This window comes from Nicotiana attenuata, unplaced genomic scaffold, assembly GCF_001879085.1.
Source record: "Nicotiana attenuata strain UT unplaced genomic scaffold, NIATTr2, whole genome shotgun sequence".
NCBI classification, from domain to species: Eukaryota; Viridiplantae; Streptophyta; class Magnoliopsida; order Solanales; family Solanaceae; genus Nicotiana; species Nicotiana attenuata.
The window spans coordinates 22267-41868 of record NW_017673740.1 but is presented as its reverse complement, the minus strand read 5'-3'; the positions used below and the strand labels follow the sequence as shown (position 1 = coordinate 41868).

General features: G+C 40.9%; 1 protein-coding gene across 1 annotated transcript; it reads left to right on the top strand.

Moving 5' to 3' along the window:
- Positions 1-11763: 11763 nt before the first annotated feature.
- LOC109217147 (plant cysteine oxidase 2-like) lies at positions 11764-15770 on the top strand. Its single transcript, XM_019381378.1, has 5 exons — positions 11764-12256; positions 13286-13401; positions 13498-13666; positions 14037-14264; positions 15395-15770. Exons 1-5 carry the CDS (start codon positions 12067-12069, stop codon positions 15502-15504), a joined length of 813 nt encoding a protein of 270 aa, XP_019236923.1. The 5' UTR covers positions 11764-12066; the 3' UTR covers positions 15505-15770.
- Positions 15771-19602: the final 3832 nt, after the last annotated feature.

Genomic DNA, 19602 nt, shown 5'->3' with positions numbered 1-19602 from the left:
TGTCCCCGCAGTCGAGACATCCCAATCTCCCCCATTAATGGGGCTTTATCCACCTGATCCTCCCCACCATCGGTGGTGAAATCAGTCATCGGAACTCCGGGCAGAGATACTATCTCGTCAACCGACGGAGCTTCGCCGGTCTCCACCAGTTCTGCACCGTCCATCGCCGGAATTGGCCCTTCGGCCACCGGTGAATTAACCGGAAGATCCATCGGAAGAACGTTTTGGGAAGAAATGCCTGCCATTGTTGATACAATAACGAGAAAGAAACGAAGTTCGGGGGACGAAGACGAAGGTGAAACAGCAGTAAGAAAAGCTTCTTCAGAATCTCTCTCAGACAAGCAATAAAAATATGAAAAATGAATGCCCCAGCCTTTATTTATAGGCAATACAAGTGGCCTTCATGCATCCCAACAGCCACCATTTACTACATGACCAACCGCACGCCGGTTCGATTCCATAGGAATGTGCGTCATTATGACAGGCTCCATAAAGCAGCCTTGCAATCACCCGTCGCCGTCTCGCCCTCGAAATGGTCATAACGACCTATGAATGCCGAGGAGGTGCTCCTTGCGCCCTCGAAATTTTTTGACACCGCCAAGCACGTATCAAGCGTGCCCTCATTCCCCTCGGCCGCACAACATACGACCCGTCCGCCATGGTCGACGGGTATGCATCCAAAACAAACGTAAGGATCAGAGCACAATGCAACTCGACCTCACTCGAAGTAAGTTAAAAGGTCAAGCGCATTCGCCCAGGAGGAGAGTTCGACCTCGATCGAACGATGACTTGATAGCCCAATAACATGATACTAATACTCTACAAGGCTAAGGGCCATCGCCAAAAAGAATTTGGCCTCGACCGAAGCAACAGTCGACATCCCCATCCGAGTTTCTCAAACTACATCCAATGGAATCCACTCATCGAGCTCGGCCAAGGCCCGACCTCAATAAGCGGAGGGACTAACTGTATGGGTCAGAATCCGACCCCACGATAATTAACGAGGCTAATCCCGTCTTAAGCTAATTCATGATTAATTAGTGGCACGACCACTCAGAATTAACGATATTCAACCCGCATCTGGTTTGATCAGCAAGGCCATGGCCTATCCGCCACCATAAAGGCGAAATCCCAACGTGGTCACGGCCACTTATTGCCAGCTCACGAAGCCCACAGCTATAAATACCAAGAGAGGGAACCCTAGAAAGGGGGCTTCTTCTTGACCACTATACAGAGAGAGACAATTGACAACAATACCCAAAAATTATGGGCAAGAGGAACACCATTGTAAGGCTCTGAACCTCTTCATGGAGAGGCAGACCAAATCAATATTATCAATAAAGGCTTCTAATGTTTCTCCCCCTAATCCTGAGTATTTATTTTCGTTCCCTTCATTTGGTCCAACGGATTATTACGATTTGCTATGATTTTTCCGTGATTTATTTATATTGTTTTATACTCTTTGAGTCAAACATTTTGTTTACAGCGTCATAATCCATCAATTTAATTTGCACAATGAACAGCTACGTCATTGTAGCTATTACCAGTCTCTACATAAGCCATGTTTTCCGTTCTTGTCGGTGTCCAAAATTGTCGTTTGATCTTTTTCTTTGCAATTTACATATAATAGCTTATTATGTTTAATTGTTTTTCTTCCTCTGTCAACTAACTACTGAAGGAAAACAGATCTGCAGTTAGATTCACGAAACTTTCGTACCTTGAAATGATAACTATTAAAAAACTTTTATTGCATGGTAACCACGTTGAGGTTAAAATACCAAACTTAATTCCACTTGGAATTACTGTCTATTTTCTTGACTTCACCAGTCACCACCTTAGTAGTTATATCTGAATTCAGTGGGAAAGCTATATACCGAAGTGTGAGTTCGGGCGAATCTCAGTAACTTTGATTTAAAATTTTATATGGCATTAATTTTTTTATTTAATATGTATAAATTATAAATTATAATCTAATAATTTAAAAAAATTAAAATTCTGAATTCATAAATTTTAAATTATGTCTCTGTACGAACAAATGGCGTTAACTTCCACCCCAATTCAATCACAGTACACGAAGTATATATAAACGACTAGTTAACTGTATTACCTTTGTGAATTCTCTTTCCTCCCACTTTCGTATATGACTTTCGTTTTAAACCATTTAACAAAGTCGTCCTTATGTTGTTCATATCAATATAAACACGATAGGAATATCTTTATAAATTATAGCAACCAAGCCCGTAAGGTTGGCTGAATTGACGGTTGAGTTGCTTCTAACATGGGATACCTAAGATCAATTTCCCTTGTCAGTAGCTTCTTCAGTGAGAACTTATCTTACCGATTTTGTCTAGTACAATTTACAATTTCTGTATGATTTACGGGTTAAAGTTACTCAGGATGCACAAGTAACTGCCGTTGTTTCCTGGGAATTTCTCCCAAAAAATATTATAGTAACCCCCCCCCCCCCCCCCCCCCAAAAAAAAAAAAAAGGATTGGAACATTTTATTTGCATGTTACTATAAACATTTTGTAAGACACATTTTTAATAGCTTCAATTATAAGTACCTCGATTAATTAACATTCTTCTAATAGAAGCAGTAATAATAATTTGAAAAGATATTCTACTGGTTTTTCTAAAACCTCAAATATTTCAAAATAAATTTAACTTTTTTAAACGACTAATATTTGGGATTAAGAAAGTATTCCACAGTCTATTAATTAGGGAAATATTAATAGAATCTGCAATGGTTAATTTCCTTTTTGTTGTCTCTTTCATAGCTTAATCGCGACGGGGAAAACTAATGTTTCACACATATTACAAGGTACGAATAGTCGTACGTAACAATTCATGGAATAAGGTTTTGATAAAATAATATAAAAATTTAAGTATGAATATTGCATAATGGAATAATGATTTTCAGTTGGATATCGACATATCGTATCAGAAACTGAAGAAGAGCACGAGAGTGAGCTGACATTCAATGTATAGAGACAAAAGAAATTGCTGAAAGTTTAAAAAGTACGATGACTAGGTTCATACCCCATTGTCTATAGTATACCACTACGTATTTAAATTCGTCGCAAATCTAATAATATACTGTTACTCCTTAATACAGAATTAAGAAGTTTTATAAGTATGCTACGTACAACCAAAATTATACACGTATGGGACTATGGGATGACGAATATGCATTTTGTTTCAAAGAAATGATGAAGCCAAACGTAGCATAATTTTGTCAATTAGTCAATCAAACTTAAGTAGTATTATATAGACATTTTACTTCGTTTCAGTTGTGTCTATTAAACAATTAACAAAAAATTTGTAAACAAATTAGTAAATACCATAAAGTTTTGGAGCTTAAGAATAAGCTTAGCTGCAAAGTATTGATTGGTAGCAAGACCAACGAGGTGAGATTTTTCGAATTGAAAAAAGTAATGTCAGTTCGTCGGTTGAAGAAAAGAGGACCGGTTTTTGGAACTAAAAAAAGATCGTACGTGTTAAATTCTTATTAATCACACTGACATACAAATGGCGTGTGAAACTCACACATTTGAGTCACTTTGTGTTTAAAAGATGCTGTATGGGTTAGAATCCGACCCCACGATAATCAACGAAGCTAATCTCGTCTTAAGCTAATTCATGATTAATTAGTGGTACGACCACTCAAAATTAACGATATTCAACCCTCATCTGATTCGATCAACAAGGCCACGGCCCATCCGCCACCATGAAGGCGAAATCCCAACGTGGTCACGGCCACTTATTGCCAGCTCACGAAGCTCACAGCTATAAATACCAAGAGAGGAAACCCTATAAAAGGGGCTCCTTCTTCGCCACTATTGACGAGAGAAAAAAGAGACAACGATACCCATATTATGGGTAAGAGGAACACCATTGTAAGCTCTGAACCTCTTCATGGAGAGGCAGACCAAACCAATATTATCAATAAAGGCTTCTAATGTTTCTCCCCCTAACCCTGAGTACATATTTTCGTTTCCTTCATTTGGTCCAACGGATTATTACGGTTTGCTATGATTTTCCCGTGATTTATTATATTGTTTTATACTCATAAGGTATGTGATAACTTTTGAGCAAACAATTTGGTGCCGTCTGTGGGGATTTCCTAGCAAAATCGCGTAGTTCTTCCCTGGACCAAAAAGGAAGAAACGCCAGAAAAGGAAAACAAAAGCAACCCAGCTCAAACAAGCCAAAGCGCATGTCGGACAAGGGAAACTCGAAGATCTCAAATCAAGATCCAAGTCCTCTCTCTCTCTGATCTTGGATAGTGCAAAAAAGAAGAAGAAGCCCCTCCTAAGGGAGAATCTCTGTAAGGCATCTACCACATCCCTGATATGAGCTCCGGCCAGAAACCGGCACGGAGATATCTCGAGCCAAGAGTCCCCTCAAGACAGCCTATATACTCCGATTGGGAGGACAATGCATAAGCTGCTCAAGGTCTCGAATCAAAACCGAGCTTCGGCACTCAATACCCACAACTAAGACCAGGCTACACACCTTTGCCAGTAAGTTCAACTACGGTTGAACCAAGACTCAGGCTATGCGCCTTCGCCATCAAAATTGACAGTTCAACAACAGTTGAACTGGGACTCAGGCTACGCGCCTTCGCCAGTAAGTTCAACAGTTGAATTGGGACTCAGGCTACGCGCCTTCGCCAGTAAGTTCAACTACGGTTGAACCAAGACTCAGGCTATGCGCCTTCGCCATCAAAATTGGCAAAGTTCAACAACAGGTGAACTGGGACTCAGGACATGAGCCTTCGCCATCAAAATTGACAGTTCAACAACAGTTGAACTGGGACTCAGGCTACGCGCCTACGCCATCAAGATCGACCAAGTTCAACAACAGTTGAACTGGGACTCAGGATATGCGCCTTCGCCATTAAGTCAAGGCTATGCGCCTTCGCCAATAAGTTCAAATACGGTTGAACCATGACTCGGGCTACGCGCCTTCGCCATCAAAATTGACAAAGTTCAACAGGTGAACTGGGACTCAGGCCATGAGCCTTCGCCATCAAAATTGACAGTTCAACAACAGTTGAACTGGGACTCAGGCTACGCGCCTTCGCCATTAAGTCCAGGCTATGCGCCTTCGCCAATAAGTTCAAATACGGTTGAACCATGACTCAGGCTACGCGCCTTCGCCATCAAAATTGACAAAGTTCAACAACAGTTGAATTGGGACTCAGGCTATGCGCCTTGCCATTAATCAAGGCTACTGCGCTTCGCCAATAAGTTCAAATACGGTTGAACCATGACTCAGGCTACGCGCCTTCGCCATCAAAATCGACCAAGTTCAACAACAGTTGAACTGGGACTCAAGCTATGCGCCTTCGCCATTAAATCAAGGCTATGCGCCTTCGCCAATAAGTTTAAATACGGTTGAACCATGACTCAGGCTATGCGCCTTCGTCATCAAAATTGACAAAGTTCAACAACAGTTGAACTGAGACTCAGGCCATGAGCCTTCGCCATCAAAATTGACTAAGTTCAACAACAGTTGAACTGGGACTCAGGCTATGCGCCTTCGCCATTAAATCAAGGCTATGCGCCTTCGCCAAGAAGTTCAAATACAGTTGAACCATGACTCAGGCTACGCGCCTTCGCCATAAAATCAAGCCCATGCGCCTTCGCCAGTAAGTTTAGCTACGGTCGAACCAAGACTCAGGCCACGCGCCTTCGCCATCAAATCCAACGAGTTCGACCTCGCTTGAACCATAAGGCTAGACGCCCTCGTCCTCAAATCTAACAAGTTCAACCACAATTGAACCAGGACTCGGACCAAGTGCCTTCATCATTGAACTCAGCGAAACCCAACCTCCAATGAATCAAGGCGCAGGTTAGGCACCCTCGCCCTTCAAGTAAGTACTCCCAACTCAAACTAAGATTGGGGACACGTAATGTCCGGCCCCGGTCAAACTACAAGGCCGCGTTTCTGTCATCACGGCCGATAGTTCGACCGCGCCCGAACTGGGACTAAGGCTAAGTGCCGCTATCGCCAAACTACAAGGCCGCGTTTCTGTCATCACGGCCGACAGTTCGACCGCGCTCGAACTGGGATAAGGCTAAGTGCCGCTATCACCAAGCAACGGCTCCGACTCGCTCACCCCGAGTCGAAGAAGAAGAGTCGTCAACAATTAAAAACTAACATGCCTACCAGAGTCGAACTCGAAGGCAAATCACCCCTTCGAGCGCATGCAAAGAAAAATCTAAGGGGGAAAAAGAGGAGGTACAAAACAGATACAAGGCAAATAACGGAACGGAGAACTCGGGTCATCCCCGCTTACACCTGGCCAAGGCCGATCAATACAAGGAAAGAGAAAAAAAAAACAAGAAACACCTAAACGCCAAACGGCGAACAAGACAAGAAAAAATGCATAACATCTTTTTACTCGGCGCTATCCGCGCCACCATCTGCACCAGCGTCAGCCTCTGGCGTCGCCGTGTCAAAACCACAGTCAGTACGGGCCTCACGAGCCTTTTGACGCGCTCCCTCGAAAGCAGCTTCGGTCATGATGCCGGCCTCCCACAAATTCTTATATACATCACGTTGGGCCTCGGCAAAGACTCAAAGTTCGCGAGCCTGGCTGGAAGAAGCGGCTTGGTTCCGTAGGCGCTGATTCTCTTCTTCTAAGGCTGTGATCCGGTCCGCCATGACATGGGCGTTCTGCTCAAAGACACCGATCTGCTCCTCGAGACTTGCTTCTCTAAAGGCTGCAGCAGCCCTCTCCAACGCCTGTTGGGACTTGTGCACGCGGATAGCTTCCGTCAACACCCCAGCCCTCGACGAGGCATCCCTCACCTGAAGGCTTCAATACTGCGACTTCACCCTCCAACGTAGTCACTTTCCCGCTCCATGCCGCAGCGGCCTCCGCCGCCTTAGCCTGGCCCTGGCGCTCACACTCAGCTGCAGCCCTCCTCCCCGCCTCGAGCTCCTCATCCTTCCGCCGGAGCTGCTCCTCGAGGGCACTCGCTCTGCCAAGTGCTTGCTGCATCTGTACCTCCCGCCTCACCAGTTCCTCAACCAAGGTCCGACTACGGGGATCATTCCTCAAGCGCACGCGCACCTCTCGGCATCAATCTCGGTAGCGGCGATACTTCTCCAGCGCCCTCAAAAATATCCCCGAGCGGACTCTGGATCTACGGATGCTCTCCATCTCCAACAAATAAGACTGCAAAGCAAAGACTAACGATTAAGATAAAGAACAAACTAAGACAAAAAAGAAGCGAACCGACGTAATAGTACATACCCTCAAGCCCATCACGGCCACTTCATTCATCAGTCTAATATCCGTAACGTCCCTCAACGACGCATTCTCGGCCTCCAAGCACAACATCTCAAACTGCGGGACCAAGCTACTCTCTTGGAGCAATAAGTTCAGCTCCGTGGGAACCTCGACGAAGCGAGACCGCCCCTCTGCGCGCACCGCTGAGTTGGTGAAGCCTTCTTGGAACATACGGATGTCGTCGGGGTCCAAGTCGGATTCAGACTCGTACTCATCTCCTACAGCACCCCTTCCTCCTTCCACCATCAGCGAGGTAGAACCACCCGCCGTAGCCACCGAAGGAGCGCTTGCCTCACCAACATTAGCAGCCACTGAGGAACTACCTCCCGTCTCATCGACTGGAACCACCAATTGAGTCGCCGAAGCGACGACATCATCATGGCATAAGCCAACCGGGGCAACCCCCATTGCATGTCCACCCTCAGGGTCAGGCGCCGCAGCTACACTCCGCTCCGCATCCGCCGGGGGGGGAGTCCAAATTAATTGCCGCAGGAGGAGCCGGCGTGAACACGACCCTACGCCTTATCAATGGCCTCTCCTACTCCCCATCTGATGGCGATTCCGCTCTAGGGCGCACAACCCCCGATGGCCCCTCGTCCCGAAGTGCGGCCCATGCTGGAGAAGGAGCCGCTGAAGATTCAACTGATGCCGCCCTCGGTATAGGGCGTGACACTGGCGCTGCAGTGAACCGAGCAATTGCACCCGGCCGACGGAAGGCCAACTGAGGAGCCCTGACGCGGCGTGCCCTCCCTGATCACAGAAAAACAAAGTTGATGAATAGAGTTGAGACAAAGCGAAACAGAAGAAGAAATCAATTTTTTACCTGCCACAGGCCTACGACCATGCCTCTCCCAGAAGGACGCCCATGTGCGTATCCCCACCGTATGGGGGAGCACGGCCTCAACCCGCTCGCGAATCCCAGCTAACGGAGCCGGCGGCAACTTTTCGGCTACAAAATTGATACGAGTTAACGTTTATGAGCACAAGACGTAAGGAGGGGCAGAAAAGGGAATTCGACGATTAGAAAACTTACGTGCATGATTCCAAGCCTCTGGGAACCTAGTAGAACACACCACTAAATGTTCAGTCCTGATGTAGAAGAAGTGCTCAAAAGGGCGAGGGTCGACCTCGTCATCCAGTTTTGCAGTCAGGCCCCTCGACCCACGAGGGCACGCTTGAATCATGGTACCGCGAACTCTTTGGGGAACGTAGAGACTAAGCACATGCTGCAGTGTAACCTCCCTACCGGCCAGTTCTGCATATTAGATAAACATTGCTAGCAATTTGTAAAGAGAAGGAGCAAGGTGACCCGGGCACACCCCGTAATAACGACAGAAATCAACCACCAGCATTGGGAGCGGGAGCTTAAACCCCAACTTGAAAGGATAGGCGTAAAAAACGCAATATCCCCTGCGGTTGGTGTGGACCCTCTCCTCGCTTCTAGCAAGAACGACGTCAGCATAGCTGGGATGACCCCTTGTTTCCGTAGTTGGGCCATCCCAATCTCCCCCATTAATGGGGCTTCATCCACCTGATCCTCCCCGCCATCGGCGGTGAAATCAGTCATCGGACCTCCGGGCAGAGATACTATCTCGTCAACCGATGGAGCGTCATCAGTCTCCACCAGTTCTGCACCGCCCATTGCCGGAGATGGCCCTTCAGTCATCGGAGAGTTAACCGGAAGATCCGTCGGAAGAACATTTTGGGAAGAACTGCCTGCCATTGTTGAGTCAATAACGAGAATGAAACAAAGTTTGAGGGACAAAGACGGAAGTTATATCAATCGAAGAACAAAGATGAAGGTGAATTAGCAGGAAGAAAAGCTTCTTCAGAATCTCTCTCTGGCAAACAATGAAAATATAAAAAATGTATGGGTCAGCCCTTATTTATAAGCAACACAAGTGGCTTTCACAATCCCCAATAGCCTTCATTAACTACATGACCAACCGCAAACCGATTCGGTTCTGCAGAAACACGCGTCGTTATGACAGGCTCCGTGAAGCGGCTCTTCAGTCGCCAACCGGCGTCTCACCTTCGAAACGGTTGCAACGACCCATGAACGCCGAGAGGATGTTCCGTGCGCCTTCAGAACGATGGACGTCGCCAAACACGTATCCAGCGTACCCCTACTCCCTTCGGCTGCACAACATATGACCCGTCCACCATGGTCGACGGTTACGCCCCCAAACAAACGTAAGGATCAGAGCACAACAAAGCTCGACCTCACTCGAATTAAGTTAAAGGGTCAAGCGCCCTCGCCAAGGAGGAGAGCTCGACCTCGATCGAACGACGACTTGATAGCACAATAACAAAACACTAACACTCTACAAGGCTAAGGGCCATCGCGAAAGGTAATTCGGCCTCGATCGCAGCGACGGTCGACCTCCCTATCCGAGTTTCTCAAACTACAGTCGATGGAATCCTCTCATCGAGCTCGGCCAAGGCCCGGCCTCAATAACCGGAGGGACTAACTGTATGGGTCAGAATCCGACCCCACGATAATTAACGAAGCTAATCCCGTCTTAAGCTAATTCATGATTAATTAGTGGTACGACCACTCAGAATTAACGATATTCAACCCTCATCTGATTCGATCAACAAGGCATCTGATTCGATCAACAAGGCCACGGACCATCCGCCACCATGAAGGAGAAATCCCAACGTGGTCACGACCACTTATTGCCAGCTCATGAAGCTCACAGCTATAAATACCAAGAGAGGAAACCCTAGAAAGGGAGCTCCTTCTTCGCCACTATTGACGAGAGAAAAAAGAGACAAAGATACCCATATTATGGGCAAGAGGAACACCATTGTAAGACTCTGAACCTCTTCATGGAGAGGCAGACCAAACCAATATTATCAATAAAGGCTTCTAATGTTTCTCCCCTTAACCCTGAGTACATATTTTCGTTTCCTTCATTTGGTCCAACGGATTATTACGGTTTGCTATGATTTTCCCGTGATTTATTTATATTATTTTATACTCATAAGGCATGTGATAACTTTTGAGCAAACAGATACACTTATAGTAATGTGAGGTATCTATGTGATCATTAGTTAAGTTTGAATGCCTAATTAAAAATTACGAACTTTAAAGAGCTATCGAGATATCTAGGTATTTTGCTAATTATAAAGGATTTATCTAAGAATATTTATTTTTTTATGTCATGAGTACTTGCACGAAGGATCCTTTAGTCGTAAGATGTTCTAAATTTATTTAATTTAAAGAAGCTTCACTTCTTTAGTCAACATCCTACATCTGATGAGGTTTTACACGATTATATATATTACTACTATTTGGTTTAAGCTAATCATCTGTTTGCAAAGTCTGACGCTTTTTCGGTACAGAATTTTAAAGTTTGATTTTAGTTTGGAACAATTTTTTATTTTTTATTTTTATAGACTTAATATTATATCCAATGTAAATATTTTGTACTCTTTTAACTGTTTACCCGTAAAACGGTAAAGTTGAATTTATACGTGGTTTTTAGACAAGTGAACTAATTTGAGCCCGAAATAATAAAATAATCGAGGAATTATTGAATACTTAACCTTAAGATGCAATACTTAGCCTTAAGCTTTTGTATAAAATGTAGTGTAAGTTTACTAGAAAATTTGTGCCCTCTACAACGATAATTGAGTTCACTATTTATAGCTATGCCTAGGGATGGATGTCCTAGGGTCGTGCCCTTCTTGAATGTCAATTATGATGGTCATTGATGAAGATGTAACGGTAAACATAAATGACAAATTCCCTGTAACGAATAATCGCTCTTAACGCCACGGAATATTTTTTATTTAATGCTACCGAGCACAGAATATTTATCACATCTTTATGAGCGTTATTCTTTTTAGTGACAAATGAAACAGTTGCCTTCGGTCTTTGGCCATCCCCCAGTCGTGGGTTCCACATGTCCATCCCACAGTCGTGGGTTCCACATGTCCTTCTTTTGGACGGCCACGTGTCATAGCTAGCATATTCCATACTATACACTAACATGTTGGATAGTGGTCACATAGATGTTAATACTTTAGGTTTCTGCTAATTATAATTATAAATACTAACTAATAATAGCTACTGCCAATGCAAATTTATATTTTTTTGGGTCTTTTATATATAATTATTTATTCAAAGTCTTGTATAATAATATAAATATTATTTTATAAAATCGAATATTACATGACTCATCAGTATACACGCACAAATGAACTAGTATATTAAAATATATTGCTAGTACTAAAATTGTCACAAGTAAATTTAAAAAAATATATGATATGTTGAAACACATTAATATGATAAATAATTTTACAGTTAAGTTCAGGAAATGACTGAAGGGTTAAATTAGGAAATATTTAGGGGGGTAGAAGACAATCTCAAAAGTGGAGGGTGGAATGGGTAAATTTTTTATAGTATTAAAAGAGGATAAAGAAGAAGAAAAGAATCCGCTAGTGGCATAGCCCATAGGAAAGAAAAGCCAGAAAATGGCCCCTGGTTTTCTGTTATTCCGCTCTTTCCTATTTCAATATCAATTCTACGGCCTCTCCCACCCATTTATACTTAGTCAAGAACGTAGAATTTCACATCTATTTCTTTCTTTTAACCCCCTTCAACTGCAACATCATCATCAACAACATTATACTGCACATAGTAAATATCAAGAAGAAAAAAATCCAAATAAAAATATATACCCAGATCATTGTTTTCCTGTTTTCTTATTGAATTTCTTACCTACCTTCTGATTTCAAGTTAAAAATTGGTAAAATGAGGATTGAGAAAAATGTAAGTGAAAGAAAAGGTAAGGAGTACATCGACTGGAAAAAGAACCGGAGAAGACAGAGGAGGGTGTCGCCGGTTCAAATACTCTATGAAACTTGCAAACAAGTGTTTGCTAATTGTGGTCCTGGTGTTGTACCATCTGCAGAAAACATTGAACGTCTCAAGGCAGTTTTAGGTATGTTGGTTGATTCATTTGAGCTTATTTTTTTAAGTGTTGAATTGCTGTTGCGTCATAAATTTGGAAAATTCCATTTTTATTATGTCGGACTAAAGTACAAGTTTTGAGCTACATAGTACAACCCCTCCAAATATGGTGCATGATCTGGCATTGTCATTTTACACTACCCCGTTTTAAAGTTGATTTTGACATTGTAAATTGTTACCAATTCTTTTCAGGCTTATCCTTTTACTGCTATTTCCCTTTTAAGATGATGACAGCTATAACTGGAATCAATTTGCTTTAACTCAATTCCAAAGTTATATCAGCACTTAGGGAAAGTTTCAATTTTTAAGTTCTTTAAATTACAATATACAGAAAAATGTCTAAATGACCCAAGAATTATTTTTTTAAACTGTTATACTGCAATGTTTGTGGGTGTTACATGAATTTAAATTTATCCTTTTTGTAGCTTAATTTAGATGCAGTGTTGTATTGGTTATGGTGTTGGCACATTACCAAATTTATAAAGAAGTTGATTTTGATAAGGCTGATTGATGATATATCCACTTTTAGCATGACAGGATCTCGTTGTCTTTTCACTAACGTTTTGTTTTGCTCTCCCATTTGAGGAATAGCTTTCTGTTTTTGGGCTTCAAATGTTTGGATAATGCTACTTCAGATATAAATGTTCTTTCTTTCTAAATTTACTTATAAAATAAATAAAAGGATTAACTGTTTTCAGGATAAGGTGTTTGAGATTTATCTGCATTGTGTTTTCTATTGTGATTGTTATCTTGCTATGTAATCTTTTCCCTTTATTTCAATATTTTTTCTTGCTTGTATAGTTCAGGGGTTTGTGAGGAGGGGTGGGGGTGACATGAAAATTTAGTGGAAGAATGAGAATTCTTCAATAATCTTTTTTTGGCAAGTAATGATTTACTACATTATTTTGATGTGAATACAAAGTTATCCTTCCTTTGCTACATTATTTCACCTTGTGCTGATTTAGGCACAATGTATTTACCCTCTTTACGTGGTACGCAGATACTATGGTTGAAACAGACGTTGGCTTGAGTCCGAATTTGCCATATTTCAAGTCAACCACATATGATACACCTAAAATAACGTACCTGCACCTCCATGAGTGTGACAAATTCTCGGTATGTACCAATTTTTTCACTAATACTGAATTGGCTTTTTCTCTTCCTTCAGTGTACTCTTGATTCGGCGCTTAAAGTCTTTTACTTCTTTGGCAGATTGGTATCTTCTGCTTGCCTCCATCAGCTGTGATTCCACTTCATGATCATCCTGGAATGACAGTTTTTAGCAAGCTTCTTTTCGGAGAAATGCACATAAAATCGTATGACTGGGCGGACAATATTCTCCCTGCTGAATCAACTCCAAGTGCTAATTATCCTTTAGACAGTAAGTTCTTTAGCTGGATATTGCTTCGTTGAACTGTTCTCTTCACTCATTGTCACTTGGAAATAGGAAGCATGGCTTTAAACTGGGGCCTAATATATAGCTGGTTGCCTTGAAAGAAGAGTATAACTGAGTGTACAGATATCATCATTCTACATTTGTTTCAATGTATTAAGTCCTAAAAAAGGTTGTCTTGCTTCTTAAACTCATCCCCCCCCCCCCCTCTTGTTATATGGGGTCAAAGGGGTTGTTTCTTGTTTTCTGTAAATTTTTTGGTGCACCATAAGGTTTTGAGGTTTCAGTTACTATAATAGAGTACCTGTTAGATTTATTAAGGAGAAGACTAACTTCTTTGGTCATATATTTTTATCAGATGGGGTTGGGGATTCAACTGGACTTCGTCTTGCAAAAGTGAAGGTGAATTCTGTGTTTAGAGCGCCATGCAAGACCTCTATCCTCTATCCATCTGATGGTGGTAATATGCACTGTTTCACAGCAAGAACAGCGTGCGCAGTACTAGACGTGCTTGGTCCACCATATTGTGATCCTGAAGGTCGCCACTGTCAATATTATTATGACTTCCCGTTAGCCAATATCTCAGGTACACCTCTTGTATTTTCTCAAAATACTCGACTCTAGCTTTGATTTGTGACAAGAAAATGGACTGTTGACCTAACTCATTCTCAAAAGCTAGCTTTGTTAAGTCAGAATTGTCCGGAAATCCATATAAAGAGACAACAATCCATTCCCTTAACCAGTGTGCATACTTATGCACACCTATTGTATGTCTAGGACGGATGAATAATATAACTCGGGGTCCAATATGGGGGACCAAAAATAGGGTAGTGTCTACGCAGACCTTACCTCTATCACGATGGAGTAGAGAGGCTATTTCCGATACTCTCAGCTTAAGAAAACGAAAAAGACTGAAAGAGACAATACATCAGTACCATCAATAGAAACCATAGAAATAATAAAAGCATTATAAGAACAAAAAAATAGTTGAAACACAATAACAATTACCAGTGAAAAAAAAAAAGGGAGAATGACGTGAAGACAACATAAGCCACTAGAAATCTAAGACAAACCCTATCAGTCTATCCTCGTCCCGGAACGAAGTAGAAAAATGTTCAACTATCTCCTAAGCTACAACCCTAATCCTCGATCTCCGTACTTTCCTATCAAGGGTCATGTCCTCGGAAATCTGAGGTCGCACTTTCCTATCAAGGGCCATGTCCTCGAAAATATGAGGCCACGCCCTCTGGCTCTAACACCATGGTAAGAAAATAAATCTGATCTTATCTCAAACAAAAATTAGTTCATGTTGTGAGGATTGTTTAAGACCCGTATAAAGAGATTACCAGCTCATTCCCTCAATTTGTGAGACAGTACGACCATTTTTAAGTAGTTGCGTTGAGATTTGATTCTCCAAATTGTTGGCTGGTGGGCAGACAGTTCCAGGAACACTGGTGCTTATAAAATTGTCAACTTGAGTTGCTTCTTGATTTTATTCTATTTTTGGAATCACATGATTAGACAATAAGGATAGTCTATTTAGCCTTTTCTTGAATGGTGTCGGATAAATATGGTAATTTGATTTGATTGTACTTGATTAACATTTTCAGTACGGCTCTAGCCAGTTCATGGAAACTTGTATATCCGACATTATCCATCAACATGAAATCCTAAAATCCTAATGTTTGGTTTTTGTCCTTTTCCCCTGAATTTCAGTGCCTGAGGAACAGCGCGCCGGCGACTATGCATGGCTGAAAGAGAGGGAGAAACCTGAGGACTTAACTGTAGTTGGAGCATTGTACAAGGGTCCAAAGATAATTAAGTGATCTAAAGAGAATTTCCTATGAATGTCAACAACAGCTAAGTGAAGCAGAAAGAGAAAGTCTCTCTTTCTTTTTTTTCTCTTGTTTTTCCTCCTTATTTTTTCTTTGTTTTCCTTTGGAGGGGAAAGGGGCCAATCTTCCTAATGTACATATTCAGACAGGAGGAAACAAACAACGGTCAATCCAACCAAAAATGGTTGGAGAAAATTTGATGAAGTTGTGTCTTTTAACCTCTACATATTTCTAACATGTAGTTATCTTTTAGAATTTGCTTACGGCTTCATGGGAAAATTTGTCCTAGAGTTTTACATTAGTCGATTTTATGTGAATACAACCATAATAAGTTAGTGGTGACAAGTCTGTACCTTGTCGAGTTTGGTTATGATGCAAAACAAGTTTATCTTGGAAAAGGAAAAACCTACTTAGCACCATGTTTGCCAAAACTAGCATGGGTTCTTCATGAAATTTGGTTAAGGGATTCATTTTCTCTAAGCTTTCCATGAATAACTAGTACAGTAATTTTTATTAAGGTTTTTTTTGAGTTAACATGTTGTAACTTAAACTGAAAAAGTAATAAACTAAAATCATTGAAGTGTAAGTCGTACAGCTTAATAGTCTTTTACAATTGTGTTCTATAAATTCTGTGGCTAAACTAAAGGTACAAATTTAAATATTTGTTTCATTTCAATTTGTTTGGACCTTTTCCGAGTACGAGAGTCAAACTAAATTATTTTTTGTGCGGTTTAAATTTTTGATATAAAATTTATTTTAGGAACTATATAAAAAGTATCATAATAGTTAATAATTTAAAATATTCAAAATTATTTGCAAAAATATAATAAAAGAAAAACTTGTTTACGTTCATTATTTTTTCAAATAGGAAGTATAAAAGTTTAAGGAAAATACAAAAATTTCAATCCCACTTTCACATTATCGAATGATTACCTTTTGACTAATTTTTGTATGAAATACTTTCTTGACGTTTAATGTATCATACACACTAGCCTAGCCGATTGAGTTGGGATCGGACTGTAGTGGTAGAGAGATTTGTAATGATAATTATGAGATTAGCATATAATAGTTATTTATTTATTTTGTCTGCAACCTAATTACTCCCCTCATTTCAAATTTGATGAGATACTTTCCTTTTTAGTTTGTCCAAAATAAATGACACATTTTTAAATTTGGAAATAATCAACTTTAAACTCTTTATTTTACCTATTTTACCTTTAGTGAAAAGCTTTTATAACCATACAAATATCATGATCTCACAAAGCTTTTAATACCACAAATTTCAAAAGTTTTTTTTTAAAAACGTCGTACCGAGTCATACTACATCATCTAAATTAAAGGGATGGAGTAGTAAGAAACAAATGAAAAAAAAAAAACTTAAGTCGTAGGAATTAGATCAGATCCAGACACACATTATTGTTGATCCACAAAAGGTGCAAGTACAGAAACAACCATTAGGTACTAGTACTACATTGCACACACGCATATGAACATAACTGTTACTAATAAAAATGGGCAATAATTAATGTCTCCATCGTGGTAGCAATTAAGAGTAAATACATTCTGATTAGTTATATTACTCTTATTAATAATGGGTCCTCATAAGATGGATAGCATTGTAAAACGTAACATGGCTTAGCTTAGTGCTCTTAAGTACTAGTCATCTTTTCTACAATTCTTTTCCTCGGTTGTCTAACACGTTTAGTCGTTTATATATACATACATATACATACTCCCCCCTCTCTTCGATTTCATGTAAAGGTGCTTGGTTGGTACGTAGTTTAAGGAAATTAAAGAAGACTTTTATATATAGGTAATTTGAGGTTTGACTTAACCGGTTTCTCCTAGGAATTTATAGGTTAACCTATCAAAATTGTTGAGAAATTGGAAAGAAAATCATATACTTAGAGTGATGTCTAGTTATTTACAAACTAATAATTGAGGAATAGAAAACATAAAGCTATACATAATAACATAAAACTGTAAAAATAGGGGTAATATCCAGAAACATAATTTAGATAAAATAAGTAACTTACATGTTTACAGGAGAGAGATTTCCCTTTCTGAAAACCCGAAAAAAGTTTACTGGACTTAGGAATTAAAAACTTGCACACATAAGCATAAGGATTTATTTATTTTACAGGCTTGAGGTAGGAACTACTAAGGCATACATAAGGAAATATTTTACAAAGGTATAGTACAAGGTGTTGGAGAATGGTGGGTGATGAAGGAGAGTGTTTGGATGGCTTGGCTTTCTTGAGAGTGTTCTTTCTTGTAATCTTTCTCTTCTTCATTCTTCCCCTTTTATAGCTAATTTTTTTAAGCGGATTTGAAAATGGACTTCAAACATTTCCAGAAATCTTTCTTGTCTAGCCTTGTAGGGTACTTCATTGGGCCCCATCCTGTTTTTACAGTTTTATGTTATTATGTATAGCTTTATGTTTTCTATTCCTCAATTATTAGTTTGTAAATAACTAGAAATCACTCTTAGTATATGGTTATCTTTCCAATTTCTTAACAATTTTGATGGATTAACCTATAAATTCCTAGGAGAAACCAGTTAAGTCAAACCTCAAATTACCCAAGAATGGGTATATACGTTAACCGTGGCCAGGGTAAGGTTAAAGAAAAAAGAGTTAAGAAAAGACTATTTTTTTAAAAAGTTGGGAAGAAGAGATGAACATAGTGAAGAATTAAAAAAAAAAAGAGTATAGAAGGGGTAATTTCAGTTCATAATTTTGATGATACTGTAACAATATAAGTTTACAGAATAAGAGAGAGAGAGTACCGATGTAACGACCCGACCGGTCGTTTTGAGCTTTTGCACTTCGCTCGCCAGTTCTCGGGCATGACTAGCCCCGTGTGATGTATTATGACTTATGTAAACCGTCGGTTTTGGTTTTCAAGGTAACCGGAATGAATTTTGAAGAAACAGTTCTCAGTTTGTAGCTTAAGATTTGAAAGATGTGACCAAGATTTGACTTGTCGGTATATGATCTCGGATCGGAATTTTTATGATTGGGTTAGCTCCATTAGGTGATTTGGGACTTAGGAGCGTGATCAGAATGTGTTTTGGAGGTCCGGAGTAGATTTAGGCTTGAATTGGCGAAATTGAGTTTTTGACGTTTTCCGGTTGATAGGTGAGATTTTGATATAGGGGTCGGAATAGAATTCCGGAAGTTGCAGTAGCTCCGTTATGTCATTTGGGATGTGTGTGCAAAATTTCAGGTCATTCGGACATGGTTTGGTATACTTTTTGATCAAAAGCGGAATTCGGAAGATTTTAGAACCTTAGGCTTGAATTCGATGTGTTTTGGTTGTTTTGATGTTGTTTGAGGTGTTTTGAAGGTTGGTTTAAGTTTGAATAGTAGTATGAGACTTGTTGGTGATTTTGGTTGAGGTCCCGGGGGCCTCGGGGTGATTTCGGGTGGTTGACGGAAAGAATGGAAATTGGAAATGGCAGCTGAAGTTGTAGTCTGCTGTCATAACTGCACCTGCGGCTAGGGGACCACAGGTGCGGGCTCGCAAAAGCGCAGAGGGAGCCGCAGATGCGGCCAAGTGGAAGGTTGGCTGGAACCGCAGGAGCGGTCGAGGAGGCGCACCTGCGATGGCGCAGGTGTGATGTTTCAATCGCAGAAGCGGAAAGTGGCCGAGGAAGTGAGGACCGCAGAAGCGGTAATAGGGGCCACAGATGTGGAATCCCTGGACTAGAAGTATATAATATTTCCTTCGCGAATTTTTGGCTAAGTACTCCATTTTTGAAGACGAGAACGAGCTAGGGCAGTGAATTCAAGGGGAAAATCGAGGTGAATCAGTTGGGTAAGTTCCCTAAGCTTTCATTACTTGAGTTTATGATCATTTTTCTATTGGTTAATCATGATATTAGTGGAAATTAAGGGTACAAATTGAGGAAACTAGGGCTTGGAAACTTAGGCCTTTGATTGAGGATTTGAAGGACCAATTGTGGTCGGATTTCAAAACTTTTGATATGTATGAACTCGTGGGGAGATAAGGAATCTATTGATGTGAATTTTATCGAATTCCGAGACGTGGGTCTGGGGGTCGGGTTTTGGTAATTTCGGGAATTTC